The sequence below is a fragment of the Amia ocellicauda genome, chromosome 22 (assembly GCF_036373705.1).
Source record: "Amia ocellicauda isolate fAmiCal2 chromosome 22, fAmiCal2.hap1, whole genome shotgun sequence".
Lineage (NCBI taxonomy): Eukaryota > Metazoa > Chordata > Actinopteri > Amiiformes > Amiidae > Amia > Amia ocellicauda.
The window spans coordinates 9,280,151-9,298,850 of NC_089871.1; the positions used below are offsets into that span (position 1 = coordinate 9,280,151).

The 18,700-nt window shown below is 48.8% G+C and overlaps 1 protein-coding gene across 3 annotated transcripts in view; it reads left to right on the forward strand.

Moving 5' to 3' along the window:
• The window catches only part of ssh2a (slingshot protein phosphatase 2a), a 44,266-nt gene that overhangs the window by 23,819 nt on the left and 1,747 nt on the right, over positions 1 to 18,700 (forward strand). For 2 of the 3 annotated variants that reach the window (XM_066696252.1, XM_066696250.1), the window contains 12 exons: positions 9,261 to 9,382; positions 11,607 to 11,671; positions 12,010 to 12,128; positions 12,231 to 12,299; positions 12,404 to 12,469; positions 12,959 to 13,153; positions 14,293 to 14,386; positions 14,582 to 14,710; positions 15,033 to 15,079; positions 15,277 to 15,423; positions 15,536 to 15,736; positions 16,679 to 17,633. In XM_066696252.1, coding sequence (XP_066552349.1) covers positions 9,261 to 9,382; positions 11,607 to 11,671; positions 12,010 to 12,128; positions 12,231 to 12,299; positions 12,404 to 12,469; positions 12,959 to 13,153; positions 14,293 to 14,386; positions 14,582 to 14,710; positions 15,033 to 15,079; positions 15,277 to 15,423; positions 15,536 to 15,736; positions 16,679 to 17,633 — 2,209 coding nt within the window. The remainder of the gene's footprint in view (positions 1 to 9,260; positions 9,383 to 11,606; positions 11,672 to 12,009; positions 12,129 to 12,230; positions 12,300 to 12,403; positions 12,470 to 12,958; positions 13,154 to 14,292; positions 14,387 to 14,581; positions 14,711 to 15,032; positions 15,080 to 15,276; positions 15,424 to 15,535; positions 15,737 to 16,678; positions 17,634 to 18,700) is intronic. The other variant, XM_066696251.1, reaches the window with a different exon arrangement.

Sequence of the window (18,700 nt, forward strand, 5' to 3'; positions counted from 1 at the left end):
ACTTGTAATAATGCACTTTATTAAATCCACAGAGAAGTAGGAACTGAGGTAGAGAACCAAAACTACCAGATAGTGGATGGTGTTAGTGGGTGCTCTATTTTGTGCAGTTGTTTGTCTTATCTGCTCCTGCAAGGCCACTGACTTTAATCTGCCAGGATTTTCTAAGGTTAACCCGGAAAGACTGTGTATTTATACTGGTAAATATGCCGGTGTATATTTCCTTTATCAGAGCTGTAATTCAGCACCTGTGACAGCCTAGACTCTCCAGCTATAGGCCTATTGGCCAGAACTGCTAAATTCTCTTTTCTGCTCTGAAATGGCAATCAGGTTTTTTTTTTTTTTTGTTTTTTTTTTAGACATAGCAGACTTATTTACAGACTGGTGCACTGAGGTGTGTCTCAAAACACCAGCCATCCCCTCACCAACCCCCCCCCCCCCCCCAACTCCTCTAGCCTCCTCAGCCACACTTAGTCTTGAACTTGAAAGAGGATCTGAAAGGACTGCCACCTCTGGGCTTCACAGTTCAGCTGTAATCTCCTCTCTCCCCGACCCTGCCGTCTGCAGACAGCTCATGTTGATGAGCTTAGAGACGCGGGCTCAGACTGCACGATCAGCACCTCGGCACCATGTCTCCACCATCCCTTAATTAGACCCTGGGGAGAGCAGATGCCAAGCCAACACCAGCTCACCTGCAGGAAAAGAGCCACACACACCTACCCCTTCACAGATGGTAACATCAGTCCCTCTCCCACATTTCCACCTTTGGCTTTGGTTTACGTTTTGCTTATGGCAGCAGACAAAGAAGTTTCGTAAATCAACAATAGGCTATATACATATGTTGTGCACAATTACACTTGATGATGGCTTTGTAGCAGCTGTGATCAATTCACGGCTCCCATGTACCTGTTTCTGCCGGTGATGCCATGGAATCCACAAATCTCTGAAACCGAGCTGTGTAGTGTCTCTGTTCTAATTGTGGATCTGCTCTTACATAAGAAAGAACTTAGCCGTCAGGGTCTTTGTGATTGGGCAGTGGGGAGCTGAGTTTTGGCGGGGTATGGATTGAGTTAATGCTCTGCAGTAAGTTGATCTCTTGGAGGAGGCAGATTTGACACTCAAAATCCCCTTACTGGCTGCAATTTTTATTTTTAGTTACACGGTTTAATACATACAAATCTGTGCTCACTGTCCAGGAGATCGCAGGAAAGTGGTGTGTGTGTGTCCGTGTCCCTGGGCACCTGTGTTTGTTTACCAACACTAGTCGGGTGACCGATACGCACCCACTGGAGATAGGCCTGGGCCGATGGGTGCAAGGCTGGGATGAGAGCAGCTGCGATGGTGGGAGGTGGGCGAGCAGCGCTGGGAGCCCTCTGAAGCCGCCTGTTTGAACCCCATTCCCAGAAGAGCCATTGTTAGGCCAGCACAATAGCCGCAGGAATGCAATGGCAAGCACATCCCGCTGTGAATTAACTTTTCTAGGCAGATCAAAAGGAGAGCTCTGAAGAGGTGGTTGTGTCCTTATTCATGTTGCAGATCCCCCAGCTTAATTCCCATACACTCCCCTGACCCCTACACCACATATCCGATCCCCAATGTACAGTTTTATTGTCCCTATATACACGCTGGCACTCACATGCCCAGATGCTTAATGCACCCGCAGTGATGGACTCATTTTCCATGGTATTGAAGGGAAAAACAAGGCATATTTAACTTATTCAACACCCCGTGCGCTTTTATGCAGCTGCCATCTGTTCAGAAACCTTGTCTTGCATTGTCAATGTTTTTTTTAAGGTGTGTTTTCACTGGTAAATTCACACCTCATTTTCAACAACATTCTCAATTTCCGTGTTATTTGTTTTTGTTTTACCTAGTTATAGATTATAGATTTTATTGTTTCCCTATTCTATTCTTAGCCCTCGTTCTACAGTAGCCCTTGTCGCGTCCCTGTACTCCCTACCTGCCTTGGATACAGTGTGTTGTGGCTTTTGTGTGGGGCAGTCCGCTGTCAGCGCGCCAGGCCTTGTTTGGGATTTGTGTCTTTGCACCTGGAAAGTTAATCAGTGACTCTGCTTCTCAGGAAGACCAGTTCTGCACTGCTTTTGATAGGAGGCGTCCTTCCCAGTTGACAGTGATTGCTTGGAAGAGGGGGGCCCGGTTAGGGAGGGCAGTGACGGCCCACTCTGGCCAGAAACCGGTTTTGTTTATAAAGGAAGCGAAAGGCTGGGGGAACCAAAATAAATACCTGCTAACTTGTGTGTTTTGGTGTGTGAGTGTGTGTTTGTGTATGTCCTTGATGATAACCGACTGAGCACCCATGTGACTTCTATAAACAAAATTACGAATGAGGAAGATTAGATTTTTCAGGCTGGTTTCCATTTGCTATTTTGGTTGCACTCTTTTCATTAGAAGGGGATGTTTTTTTTTGTTTTTTTTTAATGCATTTGCCCTAGAGACAGGGCAGACTGCGGTCCCCCAGATCTAGAATGGACCTGCTCCTTAAGTAATCTCAACAGGGTTCTGCAATATCAGCCAGTACATGCCCCTCTTTCAGAGACTAAGTTGTTGTTCTGTTTACCTAACTAAGGGGGGTGAAAAGTGTTTGTTTCCTGCTCAGTTCCCACCCGCCCTTCTAAAAGATTGTAATCGCATTGACTTCCTGGTTAAGTGCAGGTTAAAACGGGCTATATTCTGAGTCTGGCTATGTGCTTGTGTAGACCTCACTGAAGCCCCCATCACTATCTGAATTAGTATACAAAGCACTTAAATAATGCCACCCCCCCATCTTTCTCTTCCTCTCCACTCCATAGTGAGTGGATTTTCTCCTAGAATTATGGGGGGCATGGGCAGAAGTCCACTGTCCGCTCTGATTGGCTGGAGAACGGCCCTCACTCATCCAATGGGGAGCCAGGTAGCGTCTACCAGAATAGCCCTGGCTGTCTGACCTCTCCAAAAGTCCCTTTTGCTTTCCAGGGCTCATCACTTACCTATACAGGGACGTGAGTGTCTTTTTCCAACCATCTTTCTCTCTCTCTAAGCAGACACAACAGTCTCTAACTCGCCCTGCCAGACAGTTTATTACAATTGGCAGTCCCCAGCATGCTAGAACTTTAGCTGCATGGTCAAATCTCCCTAACCCCCTGACCAGACTCTGCCGAGCCTGAGCACCTGCTGTCGTGACTGCTTCTGGCTGGTCAGTCTTACCCTGAGGGAGCCAGCGGTTGGTTCAGAAGGCCACCAAAATGGTCCTGTTAAAGGGATCATCTCCCCATTCCCCGAGCTAGACTGACCACGCACTCAACACGTGTCGGTCTGCCTTGGCAAGACCACTCCACCGGGGGTGTGTCTTTTTGTTGCTGTCATCTCTGCCCTTCTGAATACAAATAAAGTGTCACATCGCAAGCCTATTCAGAAGCTGTCAGATCTGATTTGAGACTAAAGCTGCCCATACTGGGAACACTGACAGCAACCAGAGCAAGGGATTGTGTTCTCTGCAAGCAAGAGTGCATACATTGCTTTCTCAGTATCCATCCAACCTACTGGGACGTTTGATGGTTATCAATTTGTAAACCTGTGCGTTGAGATTTAATTCACTTATTGTATTTTACCCCTGGCTAATGGAAGTTCAACCCTGCGTAGCCCTTGCCGCACTATCCTCTGGCCTGATCGGTTCGATCTGAGTGGATTTGAGCTAGTCTCCTTTCTCTCTCCCTCTCTCAGCCCCTCTTTCCTTCTTCCTGATCACACGCTCCCTTGCTTGAGGCTGCAGACTATCCAGATGAGCAGTGGCTGTATTTTTCCTTTTTATTTTCTTTGTAATGAGTTTCAATATGATCATTCCAACCAACTGTTGTACTGTAATCATAGATACTTTGCTGTTTTTTTTGGTTTCTTTTATGCGTTAACTCTGTAGCATCCTATGGTTAATCGATGCATCCAATTAATGGAAAATTATCTGGATTATTATTTAAAAATCATACATAGGTCTCAGATCCCTTTCTGTCCATTGCAAAAATCCTTCTGAACAGTGGCTGGCTCAGAGTTGAGGCAACTACCAAAGCTGTAACGGTGAGGTTATAATTTTTTTTTGGCAGTTGGAAGAGGAAGTTAAATGCAATGCACACCTTTGTTTTTATTCTTCAGCGAGATATAGATTTTATTCTTCCCAGGTATTGCATCGAAAAGATTATGGAAAGCACTTTGGAGGAAAACGATCGGTGTCACAGAATATAGAGAGGAGGGAGGGGCAGTTAACTGAGGTTATTGGGGCAAAAGGCCTTATGTGCTTCTGGTTGTAGTCCTGCTCAAAACAAGGGACCTGTTCTCCTTCTTCTGTCTAGGAACCCCCCCCCCCCCACACACACACACACACAATATCATTTAAAGAAATCAATTACTGCTGTGATTGGCCCTTGCCCCTCCAGTGGGGGGGCCACGTGGCGTCTCTCAGAATAGCCCCGGCTGCCCGTCCTCTGCAAAAGTCCCTCTTGCTTTCCAGGGCTCATCACTTACCTATACAGGGAACAAGGCTCCTCTCCAGCCCCCTCTCTCTCTCTCTCTCTCTCGCTCTGTGTGTGTATCTGCCCTAAACTCACAAGGCCTTGACTGCCAAAGCCTGGGACTATATTTATCACTAGTCTGGGAGTGACTAATATGGAGAGGGGCAGGTGGGGGGGGGTTCAGTCAGCTCTTTGGTAGTGGGAAGCTTTTTTTTTTTTTTCAACAGCATTTCTGTCTTTGACCTCCTGCATAGCTCCCCAGCCTCTGTGCCCTAACAAGTACAGTGTGGGAGTCTAAAAGTGACCCCCTTCTTATTTAATCTGAGCTGAATCTCCTGTATGCAAACTGGGAGGGGCGGAGGGGGGGGTGCTGACTGCGTTTGCGTTTGCTATCTCGGTACCTGCGTGGAGGATTCGACCTTATAAAGACAGTCTGATCCCAGGCCATTCAAGAATAAAATGAAGAAAGTAGTAGTTTTGTCATCCATGTACACACTTACTGATGCGAGACGCTATGAAAACCCGACGGGCGTATTATAATTTAATGCACCGTCACTCGGATCAATTTACAGTCCGTACCTACAATAGATATCTGCAGCCGGTGTCGTAAAAGTTTCTAAGTTTTCCCTTTTCTGTAAGCTGAAGGGTATGACGCAGACTGTGTGTCTGGAATTCAATATGCCAGGTCAGGGACAAGCTATGTTTAATACAAGCTATTCCCTACTTACATGAGTTTGTGTGTCCACGCTACCGGTAACTCAGGATTACAATGCTACCTCTGTTCTTGCTGCAGTATCTCAATCTATTCCCAGTGAAGATTATATAATAGAAGTGCTGAGCTGTCCTTTGATCAGGAATAAGTCTGGGATGGGAGATCAGTGCTTTTTTTTTTTTTTTTTGGTTGTGACCCTGTGGTTAATTTTAGCTCCTCGTGTCCCACTTGCCTAAAGCTTGCCTCTTGTTTTTAGCAACGGCGTTTTTAGCAACGGCAGCTCAGACCGCTTTATTTTTACCTCCAAAGCTCAGTCGTACACCAGCAGCGGGGGAACGGCTTTATATAAAAAATGACGGGAAGTGTTTTAACCTTCTTGCCCAGTTGTTTCCCAGGTAGGCAACAACACAGGAAAGCACTTGACACTTGCACTTAACTTCAGATTCGATCTGAACTTGGTGATCTCAAGATTCTCACTCCTGCCCATTTCAGGCATCCTGACATCTTATGCAAGCCAGCTCTGTTCAAGATTGTGCGTCCTATTTTTAAGTGAGTGTCGATAGTGTGGTCACATCACTAAGTGATCCCCAAGATGCTTTGGGACAGAACGGGCATGAATAGGATTTGAATTTCTCTGCCGATTGCATCCCCCACACCGCTCAGCCGTTCCGTCAGTCCGATTGGGTTTATCGTGAACTGCAGATGGGCAACCGTATGTGTCTAGTGTATGTGTATGTGCTTTTCTTTTGGGTTAATTGGAAACATTTTAATTTTAGTAGAAAAACCCATTTGTGTCCAAGTGTCTAGGGCACTATGACGTTGTATGGTGTGTGAGTGTCCCATGCCTGGATAAATGTGCAGAGCAAGAAGAAATGACAAAAATTGCTTTCTCATGCACATGGGTGATGGATCTAGTAACTTGTGCTTCACGAGACCTTAAATGGATCCAACCTCTTTCCAGAAAATTGAATCTTGTTGTTTTGCTGTACTAAGTTACAAGATGTCAGTGTGAGTAGCCTGTGCTGGACTGACATGGCCAGGGCTCAAAACCAATTGCACTCCCTGACCTGGCCCAACCCCTATCCCCTTCAGGGCCTCAGCCCGACCTCTGATTTTTTTTTTTTTTTTCTGTCTTGAGTGAAAGCTCTTGGGTTACAGTAAGCCTTTTTTTGTTTTTGTTTTTGTGCTGTGTGGCAGCGTGTGAAAAGAGAAGTAGCTAGTATGATTAGAGATGTTTCATCCTTCAGGGTGCTGTAGATGCAGCCCCACCCTGACCCTTTCCTTCCTGTGTCGGGGGGTGGGGTGGAGGCAAGGGAGGGTCACGGCTCTGCATCCCTGGGTACAGAAGCATCGGCATCAGGGTGACTTTCTCAGAAATTAAGAGAGGGTGTGAGGAGAAATCTTGCTCACTCACCCAACCACAAAGGAAGCGAGAGATCAGATTGGCTATGTTGAACTATCGAGCTCAGGATTGTGAGTGTGTGTGAATATTTGTGAAGGCAGCTCTCCTCAGTTTCTTCTCACTCGTTTGGTTCTTGGCAGCTCATCCATGATAATCAACTTCCACTACCTTGCTGGGGGCATGCGTGTGCCCGATCCCCGGTACTCTTTGTGCAAGGAAGTGCCTCCATTTTTACTCTTAAAAGTGCATGACCTTAATTCCCACTTTGTGGCCTCTGGGCCTTGTTCCATTGAGCGTGAAGGAGTTCTTGGGGTTGACTTAATTCTTACCATTCAAGACTATAAATCCCTGAATCCAATCCCCTCCCCCCTGGTGAGCTTCTCAGTTCAATAATAAAGAGGCTCAGTTCCTTTAACCTGGCCTGTGTGAGACCAGGGTTTATTCCAGTCATTCTTCTCTGAACTCTCTCTGGGGCAGTTGAGTCAGTCTTGTTCATGGTGCCCTCATGAAGCTGAACTGCCTACTTGGGACAGAAGGAAGCAAAAATCGATACTGCTACAGTGATCATTGCACATTGCACTCCTGGCAGCAATATACAGCTCTGTGTTTGCAGCGACAGATGGGATAGGGGCTGAAACCCACTGGTGCTCTCGTCCCTCTGGAATTGTTAGTATAACTGCCGATTGCAAATTGGGGTGAGGAGAAGTGTGAAAGATTGCAGGTGGTGCCAAGTGTGCCCGTTTCCAGGGGCTGTTGCAGTTGTTGTTTGTGCGATCGGATTCTGAGAAGCCTGTTGCTCAACAGCCAGTGTGAGAACAGGGTCGCTTATTTCCACACTCCTGAACGGGGGAGGAAGGAGGGAGGGAGAGAAGGGCAGGGGGTGGCATTCTTGCACAAGCACTTCTGTGCATCTCTGTCCTGTCTCTGCATCTCTCCCACCATCTTATTTTCAGTCCCTCCTTATCTCTTTTCACATTTTCTAAATCACTTGCTCCACCCCATCTCTCCCGCCCTCCCTCTCGCACTCAGTCTCTTGTTTCTTTTACTTCTCTGTCTGCCTTTATTTCCCCCCTCTTCTCAGTTTCTCTTGCTCGCTCAAAACCGGTCTGACTGCTCCCACTGTAATCCAGCCTGCCAGTGATGTCACACTTCCATTCAGTCTGCTTGCTTATTGGGCGTAGGGCAGCAGAGTTCATTACTTGGGTTTATGATGAGAGAGAGAATTTAGCATTGTCTTTCTAATACAAACTTCTCTGGGGAAAGATGTATTTATTTGTATAAATATCAACCTCCAGAGTAGCAGTTGAACAGTAGCTGTCGTGTACCAATATGTGCTTGTCAGTGGCATTGTAATAAGCTGACTTTATTGTACAATTAATAATAAAATCGCACATTTTTCCAGGACAGTGCTCCACGTATAGCTTGGTGGTAGTTAGTAATAGTCAAAGCAGTTGTAACATAGTAGTAAGTCATGGTAGTTGTAGTAATGCAACCATTTAACCCCCGCTGAGGGAGTGTAAGGAGAGAGCAGAGTGTGATCTATTCCATAGGACTGGCTTAACATCCGAAATTGAGGTTTTGCTCTGACAAAATGCCTTCACATCCTGGTCGTCAGTCCGGAACCTCTTTTTTTGGTCACTGTTTAATTTTACTGGGTCTCTATTTTTGGTACCATTTCTATAACTGCATTGGTGGAGTTTGGCTGTCTGTGAAATTCCACTGATTCGATGCAATGAGAGAGAGAAAGGGGAAGCTAGGATGGATGGATGGATGGATGGAGGGGGGAGTGGGAGTGGAGGGAGGAAACAGCTGGGGGTGAGGAGGTTGTGGGAATGCGTCTGTTTTCTTGGTGTGTGACGTTAGACTGCTTCCCAGCCTCCCTCCCTGCAGCCACTCTCTCCATGTCACTGCCCCGCCTCGCGCACAGAGCCGGTCGCAGTGGCTGGACAGAACAACGCAAAAAACTTTGGTTCCGCATTAATCTAACACTCGCTTAACAGCAGCCACATTCAGTCACAACTGGCCTATGAATGCTCGGATTATAGCGGTCAGATGTGAGACGGGCCTTTTCATACCCAAAGACAAGCCGCTGAAACTCGCACCAGTAGCATTAATAATTACACGCACCAGATGACACTTTTATGGCAGATCGGAATTCTGGGATGTTTTTCCTGTACCGATGCTCCTCTGTGATTGGCCGGAGCTTAGAATGTGGAGAGCCTGAACAACCCACACACACACCCCCCCCTCTCATTCCAGCTGTGCAATAAGCAGCTGTTCTTTGCCTGCATAAACACATAGTCCCCTGGGACTCCGCTGGGCCTGATCGAGAGACTGAAAAAATGAATACCGAAGTAGAAAGCGGTGTGGGGGGGAAGGTCCCTGCAGAAAATCAGAATGTAAAACCATTGCTGGCGTCTTTGACCAAGGTGTGTGGGTGTCTCTCTCCATCTCTCTCTAGTCTCAGTCAAGTGTGTGTGTATGTGTGTGTTTTTAATCTTGACCTCCTCAGTGGGCTCTAAGCATTTCATCCATAGCCACTACATGGGGCGCAGGGGAAAACAATTACAGAAATTTCAAAAATAAGATGAATATATGTAAACAATGTAATAATCCCGCCATCCTGTCTTGTCTTCCTCTGTCTCCACAGCATCAGCGAGAGCTTTCTGACTGTGAAAGGGGCTGCCCTCTTCCTGCCCCGCGGGAATGGCTCCACCTCCCCGTCCCCCACTGCCCCCTCCCGCGTCAGCCAGCGCCGCAACAAGCATGCAGGTGAGCCCCCCACGTACATGACAAGGACACGGACCACTCCGGCCCAGACAATATGCACTAAAGGCTTTACATGGCCTTCACACTCTCAAACACTGCAGGTCTGATGCACGGGAGCACCAGAAACCAGCCAAGGGGCACTGCCACTTCCTTTGCAGTGCCAGATTCGAGACGTGCCCTTACAGTAGGGTGTTTGTTTTCACTGCCCCAGCTGGGGGTATTTAAAGACTGACGTTCTTGGCATAGGGTTGTAACCAGAGTGCTGCCCCTCACTCCTCTCCTCTCCGTTCATACTGTATTTCCTCTCTCGGTGCTGACCCTACATTCCCACTGGCCTTCTGTGGACATCCCATCCGCTACAGCAGCCCAGCTGGGACTCTCAACGCCACCCCCGAGATCACACCTGTAGACCAATCTCATCTTCTCTTCTACTTCCGCTTAATTTCACCTGATTTTTCTCTTCGGTGACCTAGTTACCCTCGTGGTATTTATGTAGAAGTAGAACGCAACATCGGAGTTGGTTGAATCCTATAAATCTGTGACTGCTAGATCACATTGTATAACCCAAAGGTCTGGTACTTCCTCTCCTCTCCTGTTCACATAATGGCCAATAGGAATGGATTCACAAAGCCACTCCCCCTCTTGTAACTAGGCTGATTTCTTCTAATACCGCTTATTCTACCTGTGTTTTGGGCAGAAGGGTTAAACATTCATAGGCCACTGGAAACTCCTGCCGTGGACAGGGACACAGATTGGGGCTTTCCCGGCACAGCAAGTAAACATTCAGTACGGATGACCTTTTCTCTGTAGACTGTAGTCCTGTGGTGTGGAGTTGTTGGTTGTTTATACAGCCCTGCCAAAGACACTAAACGGCACTTCATATTAATCCATAGCAGCAGAGACCCTTACTGTGTGTCCTTGAGAAAGATAGAGGGGGGGTGCCCTGGCAGACGTGTTACACTGGAATTTATTGTGAATCTATGTCCACACTGTACAGCATCTCACACAGTCAGCCTTTTTCTTCGTTCGCCGCACCAAGCAACCCCCCCGGCCCACACAAACATAAACTGCTTTTTTTGTCAGGTGGAATAGAATAAGTGGGTCACGTTCCACAGGCAACTACAATTATCATAAGGGCTTGGCTCGGTTGTGTGTGTGTGTGTGTGTGTGTGTGTGTGTGTGTGTGTGTGTGTGGTGCATTCTGGTCCTAACCAGCTGTTCCAGGTGGGCAGTAATCGCACAGAAACGGGCTGAGCAGTCCGTACACCTGCAGGCTGCGTGTGTGTGAATTGTATTGTATTTAGTCTGTGTGTGGATTATATTGTTTATACTGTGCGTGTTTGTGTTGTACGTCTCTGCAGAGTCTTTGTGTGGGGGGGATTATACATTGTTGAGCGGGGATTATATTGTTTACTATAAATGTGTTTACGGTGTGTGTGGGTTATATTGTTGGTGTGTATTTGCTGTATACAGTATGGCTGGGAATTATATGGTTTGGACTGTATAGTACACAGATTATATTGTGTATATGGTGTGTGTTTGGACTATATATTGCATTGTAGATTGTCAAAATGGCCGCCAAAGCTTTTTGCTCCAGTGCACAATTTTCTGCAAAAAAATAAATACAATTCACTTCCTCATCCTCTTCGCCAGTTCTATGCAGTTTAGGTTGTTTACCGCTTTTGCCGGTAATGTCAGATAATTGTGCTGTTCTGCGCTATAGCCTCGTTGCCCAGCACACACCTGTCCTCCCTGTAACTCCGCTCCCACGGCCCCGCAGGCCTGATCCGCACTGGATAAACTGGTTGCACCGATTTCACTGCAAGGAAAGTCCCGTCGACTGCACACGCACCAGCAGTCTCGGCTGCTTATGTAATCGCACGTTTTGCGCTCATGAGGCAGCCACTGCAGATGCAAAGCCAGTTGGTGTCGCTGCACCATGTTTGTGTTTCTGCTGAACTGTGCTGTGCTTCGACTGCAGTGTCTTTCCCTACACGTCATCACACTTCCTTGAATTATCCACCAGTGTATATGCATTTGACTGCTGCACAAGGCCAAACTATCCACTTACTGATGTGTTGGTGCCTGCTCCGTTTTTTATGCTTGGCATTTTGACAAGTGCATTCAAACGCTTTGTCTGTCCATGGGTCAGTGCCATGTAGCTCTGCTGTACTGAGGGCAGGTGTTTAGGTCATCTCTTGATCAGTGTCTCTCTCTACCTGACCAGGTGACCTCCAGCAGCACCTGCAGACAATGTTCACCCTGCTGAGGCCTGAGGACAACATCAGACTGGTGAGACCTTAAGCACAGCTCTCTCCCTCATCCACACACTGTTCTGTCACTGTCACTTGTTCTCACATTGTATCAGCATTGTATCTAACACACTTTTTTTTCCTCTCGCCCTTCACACTTTCTCAATCTCTGTCAAAACCAGCATTATTGACATGCTGAGCTGCCAAAGCATTAACAGATATGGTAAAGATTAAAATTAATCCAAATACACACACGCCAAAAGAAAAGGCTAAATACATTCATATGGAAAAGAAATGGACAATGTTTCTCTCACACTTCCAGTGTCTAGGTGCTTCTGCCTCCCTGACTGTGTCTCTCTCTCTCTCTCTCTCTCTCAGGCAGTACGGTTGGAGAGTGCCTATCCCCAGTGCACACGGTACATGGTGGTTGTGTCCACGAACGGCCGGCAGGACACTGAGGAGAGCATCGTACTGGGGATGGACTTCGCCCGGGACAGGTCAGTGTGGCTGAGTTTAGCTGCAATTGTGGTGCTCGTAGTGTAAACCCAATAGTGCTGGCCAGTGTTGTTCGAGAGTGTGACGGTGTTCTTTCTCCGCAGCAGCTCCTGCACCGTGGGGCTGGTCCTGCCCCTGTGGAGTGACACTCTCATCCACCTGGACGGAGACGGGTAAGAGTCTGGGAGCAGGGGCTGATGAGTAATAGGGCTTCATCATTGCATTGGCTGTGATTGTTCCTCTCCGTGACTGTCTCTCTCTCTGTCCCTCTCCACAGGGGCTTCAGCGTGTCAACAGTGAACCGCGTCCATGTGTTCAAGCCAGTGTCCGTGCAGGCCATGTGGTGAGTCCTGCGAATAGCAGCTCAGTTATATTAGAAACCAGCTCTGCGTGTTCTGTCTCTCCCCATTTGACACTCTCTTCATTTGACACCCTCTTCTCAAATTCTCATCGTACCTCAAGCTCTTAAATCTTTCTCCTATAGCTTGTAACTGGATCTCTTCCTGCCCTGCTGTTTTGTTTTTGGGTTCATTTCCTCTTTTTCTATTTGTTTTCTTGCCCTCCTCCTCTCTTTTGTCGGTCCACAACTGAAAAGCCTGGGTATACAAACGGGGAGATGGAGCGAGAGAGAGCAGATTTATACTATACTATATCTCCCCTTTCCTGTCTCTCTCACTTCCTCTCCTGGTCTCCCTCCCAATCTCTCTCCTTTTCTCCCCTTACCTCTCCTCTATCTTTCTGACATCCTCTTCTTATCCTTCCTCCTTTACTCACCCATTCTCCCTTCCTGCCCTTGTCGGTCTCTCACCCCTCTCTCTCCCTCTCTGCCCAGGTCGGCCCTGCAGTCCCTCCACAAGGCCTGTGAAGTGGCACGCTGCCACAACTACTACCCCGGCAGCCTGTTCCTCACCTGGGTCAGCTACTACCACAGCCGCATCACCTCGGACCAGGTCTGCATCAACGAGTGGAACGCCATGCAGGATGTGCAGTCGCACCGCGCCGACTCCCCCGTGCTCTTCACAGACGTGTGAGTGTCCAAGCACGTGCTGGCCTGCATCACATGACCAGCACTCCTTTCGTCCCGCACAGGAAATGAACATTGCCCTGCATTGCTGGACAGTCCTGACAGATTGCTCACGATTGACGGGCAGATAAGATATCTCGTCACACAGATGCTGTCCCCGTTGAATCCCTAGGTAGCAGAGCCAGGGCTGCAGTCGGAGGGAGGTCTGGGCCAGTTCTGACGGCCCTATGACCCAGGCTGCTATTTTTACAGCAGTAGATAAGGCAGCCCAACACTCTCTCACTCTCACTCTATCCCTCTCTCTCTCTCTCTTGGCCCCCCTGAAGAGTTCCTTAAAAGGCAGCACTGTGCTGATACCTTGTGGGGGAATCGCAGTCAATATTGACAGCCCAGTGAGAGGGAGACGGCCAGGCAGACCCCCCAGAGGCCATAACTGATAACGTGACACTGGGTCACAGCAGGGCATGGGTACACTCTCTGTGGGAGCGGTGGTTTGAATGAATCAGCCAGTGTCTTTACTAAGATCTACAGTCACTGAAAGAAGCCCACAGTTCCTTTAGTTTCTCTCCATCTGGGTCAGAGCTGGATGGCCCACCTCTGTAGGTTGCTCTTGAACCAGGTCCACCCACTTTCTACCCCATATCAGGACCCAGGTTGTTGTGCCAGTGTGAAAAGGCCTTGCGTCTCTATACTATCCCCCCCCTCCCGTGTGCCTTCCTGGCACACACAGTCCAGTCAAGATTAGGAGGGAAAAGTATCCCGACACCCCCGGCCCAGCTGTTATCTCCCAGATTAAGGCAACTCCATTACGCTGTTTAACTTGGCCGCTCAGAGATAAGGCCCAAAAACCGTGTGGGGCTTTTCCGATTTCCCAGCCGTTCTGCCGAGCGTTAACTGCACTTTGACTAAAGCACGGTTTACCCGGCTTTAATTTATGTGTATGTGTACATGTGCCTTTGAAGTTCGGACTTGACCTACATTGCCATGTTTAAGAGAGCTGGGAATGTGGTGGCTGTGATAAGAATCTGTAGCAATCCTGTCTGCGTGTGGGCCTCTGATACAGTAGACATCCGAAGCAGAAGTGAAAACCGTGTGTTTTGTGGTCTTTTAACTCTCCGTTGTGTGTGTGCGTCTGTCCGCAGCCCCACGGAGAGAGAGCGCACAGAGAGGCTGATCAAGACACGCCTGCGAGAGATCATGATGCAGAAGGACCTGGAGAACGTCACCTCTAAAGAGGTCAGTGTCTCCTCTCCTCACTCCCTGCCTCTCACTCCTTTCCCTTGCATTAAATTTTTTTTTTAGATTTCAACACAAATTATATATTTTGGACTGCTCTTGTGTGTCCTTCTATTTCAAGCCCTTCTCTTCTTCTTGAACGTGCACAAGCACTTTGAAGCCCTGGCTTTGTTAACATCCTCTCTGTACCGTCAGATCCGCACAGAGCTGGAGATGCAGATGACATGTAACCTGCGTGAGTTCAAGGAGTTCATCGACAACGAGATGATAGTCATCCTGGGCCAGATGGACAGTCCCACAGAGATCTTCGACCACGTCTTCCTGGTCAGTCCTTTTAAGTTGTGCGTTTCGTGGTGCTGGGCGTGTGTCTGTATTCACCGTATCGGGGGTCTTAATCCAGATTTTATGGGTCATCAGCCGCTTAAAGACGCAGCAGATCTTGTCAAGTCGCTCCGGTTAAGCTGATAATGAGTTGGATTAGCTGTTGAAGAGTTCAGGGTTTCATTCCTCTGGTCAAAGGGCAGTGTCTGGACTTTATAAACTGGTGTGAGGGGGTGACTAGTCAATCCCACGGGACCAGGCCAGCAGGGTGGTAGAATGGGTGGTCTCGGTACACTCCTTTGACCTTTTGTGTTGTTGTCCCCAGGGTTCGGAGTGGAATGCGTCCAATCTGGAGGAACTGCAGAACAGCGGGTGAGTGTCTTCTCTCCGCTCCACCCAAAGGGGCGCTCTAGTGTTGTGTTCAGTTGCAGCCGGACAGCAGGATGCTTCATACACATCCACATCTGATAATCTGACAGTCACATACATTGGAGTACAATTAGCAACACTTAAGACTCATTGTGTGAATCTAAACCTCTGCTCTGCCCCTCTCTCCCTCCCTTCATCAGGGTGCGATACATCCTGAACGTTACACGGGAGATCGATAACTTCTTCCCCGGGATGTTCGAGTATCACAACATCCGTGTGTACGACGAGGAGGCCACTGACCTGCTGGCCTACTGGAATGACACGTACAAGTTCATTTCCAAAGCCAAGTGAGTCTCTCTCTCTGACCCCGTGTCCTTATTCTCGGTGCGATAAGAGTGGCCCGTATCTCCACGCCTGTCTATCGCTCTATATCTCTTGGTCTCTCTCTCCGTGCCGCAGGAAGGCGGGGGCGAAGTGTCTGGTGCATTGCAAGATGGGCGTGAGCCGCTCGGCCTCCACGGTGATCGCCTACGCCATGAAGGAGTACGGCTGGGACCTTGGCCGCGCCTTCGACTACGTCAAGGAGCGCCGCGCTGTCACCAAGCCCAACCCCTCCTTCATGCGCCAGCTGGAAGAGTACCAAGGCATCCTACTGGCCAGGTAACCCCCCCCTCCAGCCTGCAAGTCTTTAGTAACATTGGATTGAAGACGAGGGTTGTGTTCCTTCAAATAGCAACTCTTTCTATAAAAGCACTGCAAAAACAAGATTGGCTGGTTGTGTGACATCAGGGTTGCAACAGTGATGTGACTGGAGGCCCGTTTGACCTGTTTCTACATTCGAATGTTGCTCTGGGGAGAATGTGTGTGTGCAGCCTTTCTTACGCACAATGCAAACAGCTGTCAGCTATTGTCAACCTATATAATGGGGATTGAGCAGTTAATGATAAAATTGTATTCTGCTCAGAGTTAGAAACTATAGAAGGAGGCATTCAAAAGATTAACATGGAACTGAAATTCCTTTATATTCTTAAATTAGCATTTCATTCTTAAGACCACAGATACCAGAAATACTCAACATCTCAGCCTGCAAAGCTTTTGTCTCTGTGCCAAAAAAATGGGAAATACAGCATCACAGCAGAGACTTTATGTAGAACAAATTTATTTTGTATTTTCCTTAATTGTTCATGCGTTGCCTGTGTGAAAACAAACAAAATACTCGAGTCACATGGTGTATTTAACCTAAGGTCTGATGCATTATGGATGTTTGTGTTTCTGGTGTTGGTCTGGATGTTTTCAAAAGTGTTGGGACTCAGCCACTTCTTAGGTAGCAGATGAGCAAGTTTGGACAGGTCAGATCACTGCACTGTTCTCAGATTAAACCTGGCCTCAATATGAAGCTTTTCCCAGTTCCTGTCCTGCCTGCATTACGCTGCTCAGACAGCTGTCCGATCAAGGTGACCTGCCCACCTCAGTCACCGCTCGTCAACACGGGAGCGCTCTGGGCAGCAGAAGCGATGAGATTTCACAGCTAGATTTGGAGGTTGAATTTCCGGCACTCTTGTATTCACACCTCTCTCCCCCTCCCTCTCCCTCTCTCTCCAGCAAACAGAGGCACAACAAGCTGTGGCGCTCTCATTCGGACAGTGACCTCTCGGACCTCCACGAGCCCCTGTGCAAGCAGCAGCACAGCCTGGGCCCCAGGGATACCCACAACAACAACAACAACACCCCGTCGCTGGAGCACTTACTGGGCATGGCGGTGCTGCAGGCTCTCACGGGCTCCCCTGGCAGGGCGGACCCCGACGCAGACCCTGCTTCGCCCACCCTCCGGGACCCCTTCCTAGAGCAGCACGCCTCCAACGGCCTGTGTGAGCTCCCCCTGTCGGCCGCCGGGAACCCGCCTCCGCCCTCCTCCCCTCTGCAGACTAGCCGCTCGCTGCCGCTGCCTGCCAAGCCTCGGGCCTCCACCCTGCACCAGGAGAGGACAGACAACTCGCCCCTGGGTCCTGAACTGAAGCTGGACGCTCTGCCGCTGCCCATGATCCACGTGGAGAACACACGGGCGGCCAGCCCCCTGCCTGAACGCAAAGACTCTCTGCACCTGCCCATCCTTGTGCCCGACCTGATGGGGAACTCTCAGGTTGTCCCCGAGCCTGGCTCAGCCCGGCTGCAGCTTGCCCTGGGGGAGGGGGCTCCGAACAGTCCAGTGTCTCCCGAGACGCCCATGGCTGTCAGCCCCCTCAGCCCCCTCCCCGCCGCCCACGCCGCAGGACTCCAGGCTAGCGACGACGACGACGATGACAACAACAACAATGCCGCCCCGCCCCCCTCCGCCTCCTCCAGCCTCAGCACGGATAGCATTGACTTCTTCAGCGCCCGTGAGAAGTTCCTTGAGCTGTCCCAGGACGCCCGTGCCCGCGCTCTCTCCACTGCCGCCTCAGCCGCCCACCCCGAAGAGCAGGCAGCCAGCCGGACGCCTCACTCCAGGGGTCCTAGCCAGGAGCTGCCTCTCCCTGAGGACCCAAGTGCCATACCCCCTGCAGAGGAACTGCCCAAGGTAACAACAACCATTATAATAATCAGTGGGGCAAATATCTTGGTACAGATCAATATATTTCAAAGTGTGCAAATCTACAAATGCTGTTTAAACTGTTTGAAATCAACATTGATATACAATCAAGGACCAGAACAGGATTGCACCTTGAAAATGTGTTCTAACCTTGAGTCAGGGGCTGCGGTTTGATTTCGGTGGATTATTTCACTGGGACTACTGCTTATTATAGAGGTGTCACATCTAGTGCAATTCCCCCTCATCACTGCCTGGTGACCTAGTAAGAGGTTGTCGAGGAGGGAGAGTACATTATTAAACCTGCTGAGGACAGGCTGCTTCTCATCAGCAGTATTTCAAAAACTGGGCCCAAAACATCTTCCAGAAAATGAACCCAAACTAAATTAAATGTAAGAGGAATGAAGAACCCTTGAGACGGGGACCCTTAGATGTCCTGCACAGTGCCCGAACAGTTCCGTATATTTATCCATTAGCCTCAAGCCAAAAATCAAGCAATTGGGTGCTTAAATGCTGGCATAAAGCCGAGACGGCATCCGTGTTGTAATCCTATCACCCCCGATTGAAGCGGATAGTTGTGAGTAGTTGCAACGCTATTCAGTGCCCTCAATGTCAGTCAATGTCATTCTATGTTCTTCCCAGAAAACCCCCTACCAACAGTGGAAGGGTCCTTGAGTGCGGTTTATTTTTAAATATGAACTACTTCAGAGACGCAGGGCAGGAATATGGAAGTAGGGCAGGACTGTGCCGATTGGCTAGATGGCAGTTGGAGCTCGCAATCTGTAGCCACTCTTTCTGTCGCCAGAGATTTCAAATTTAATTGGAGAGAATGTTTCAAACTTTGCGACTTGCCTTCTTATCTCCACTGCTGGCTTGTGCCTGCCATTTGACCTACAGACAACATACAGACAACATAAATTAAGGGAACAGTAGAATAGAAGATGAGGAAGCGAAGTGAAGTGACAAGAGGAACGAACGATTCCCATTGTCGGGCTGCTGCTGTCTGTTTAGACCACACTGGCCTCTACTGGACAGAGGAGGTAGTGCACTCTGTCCAC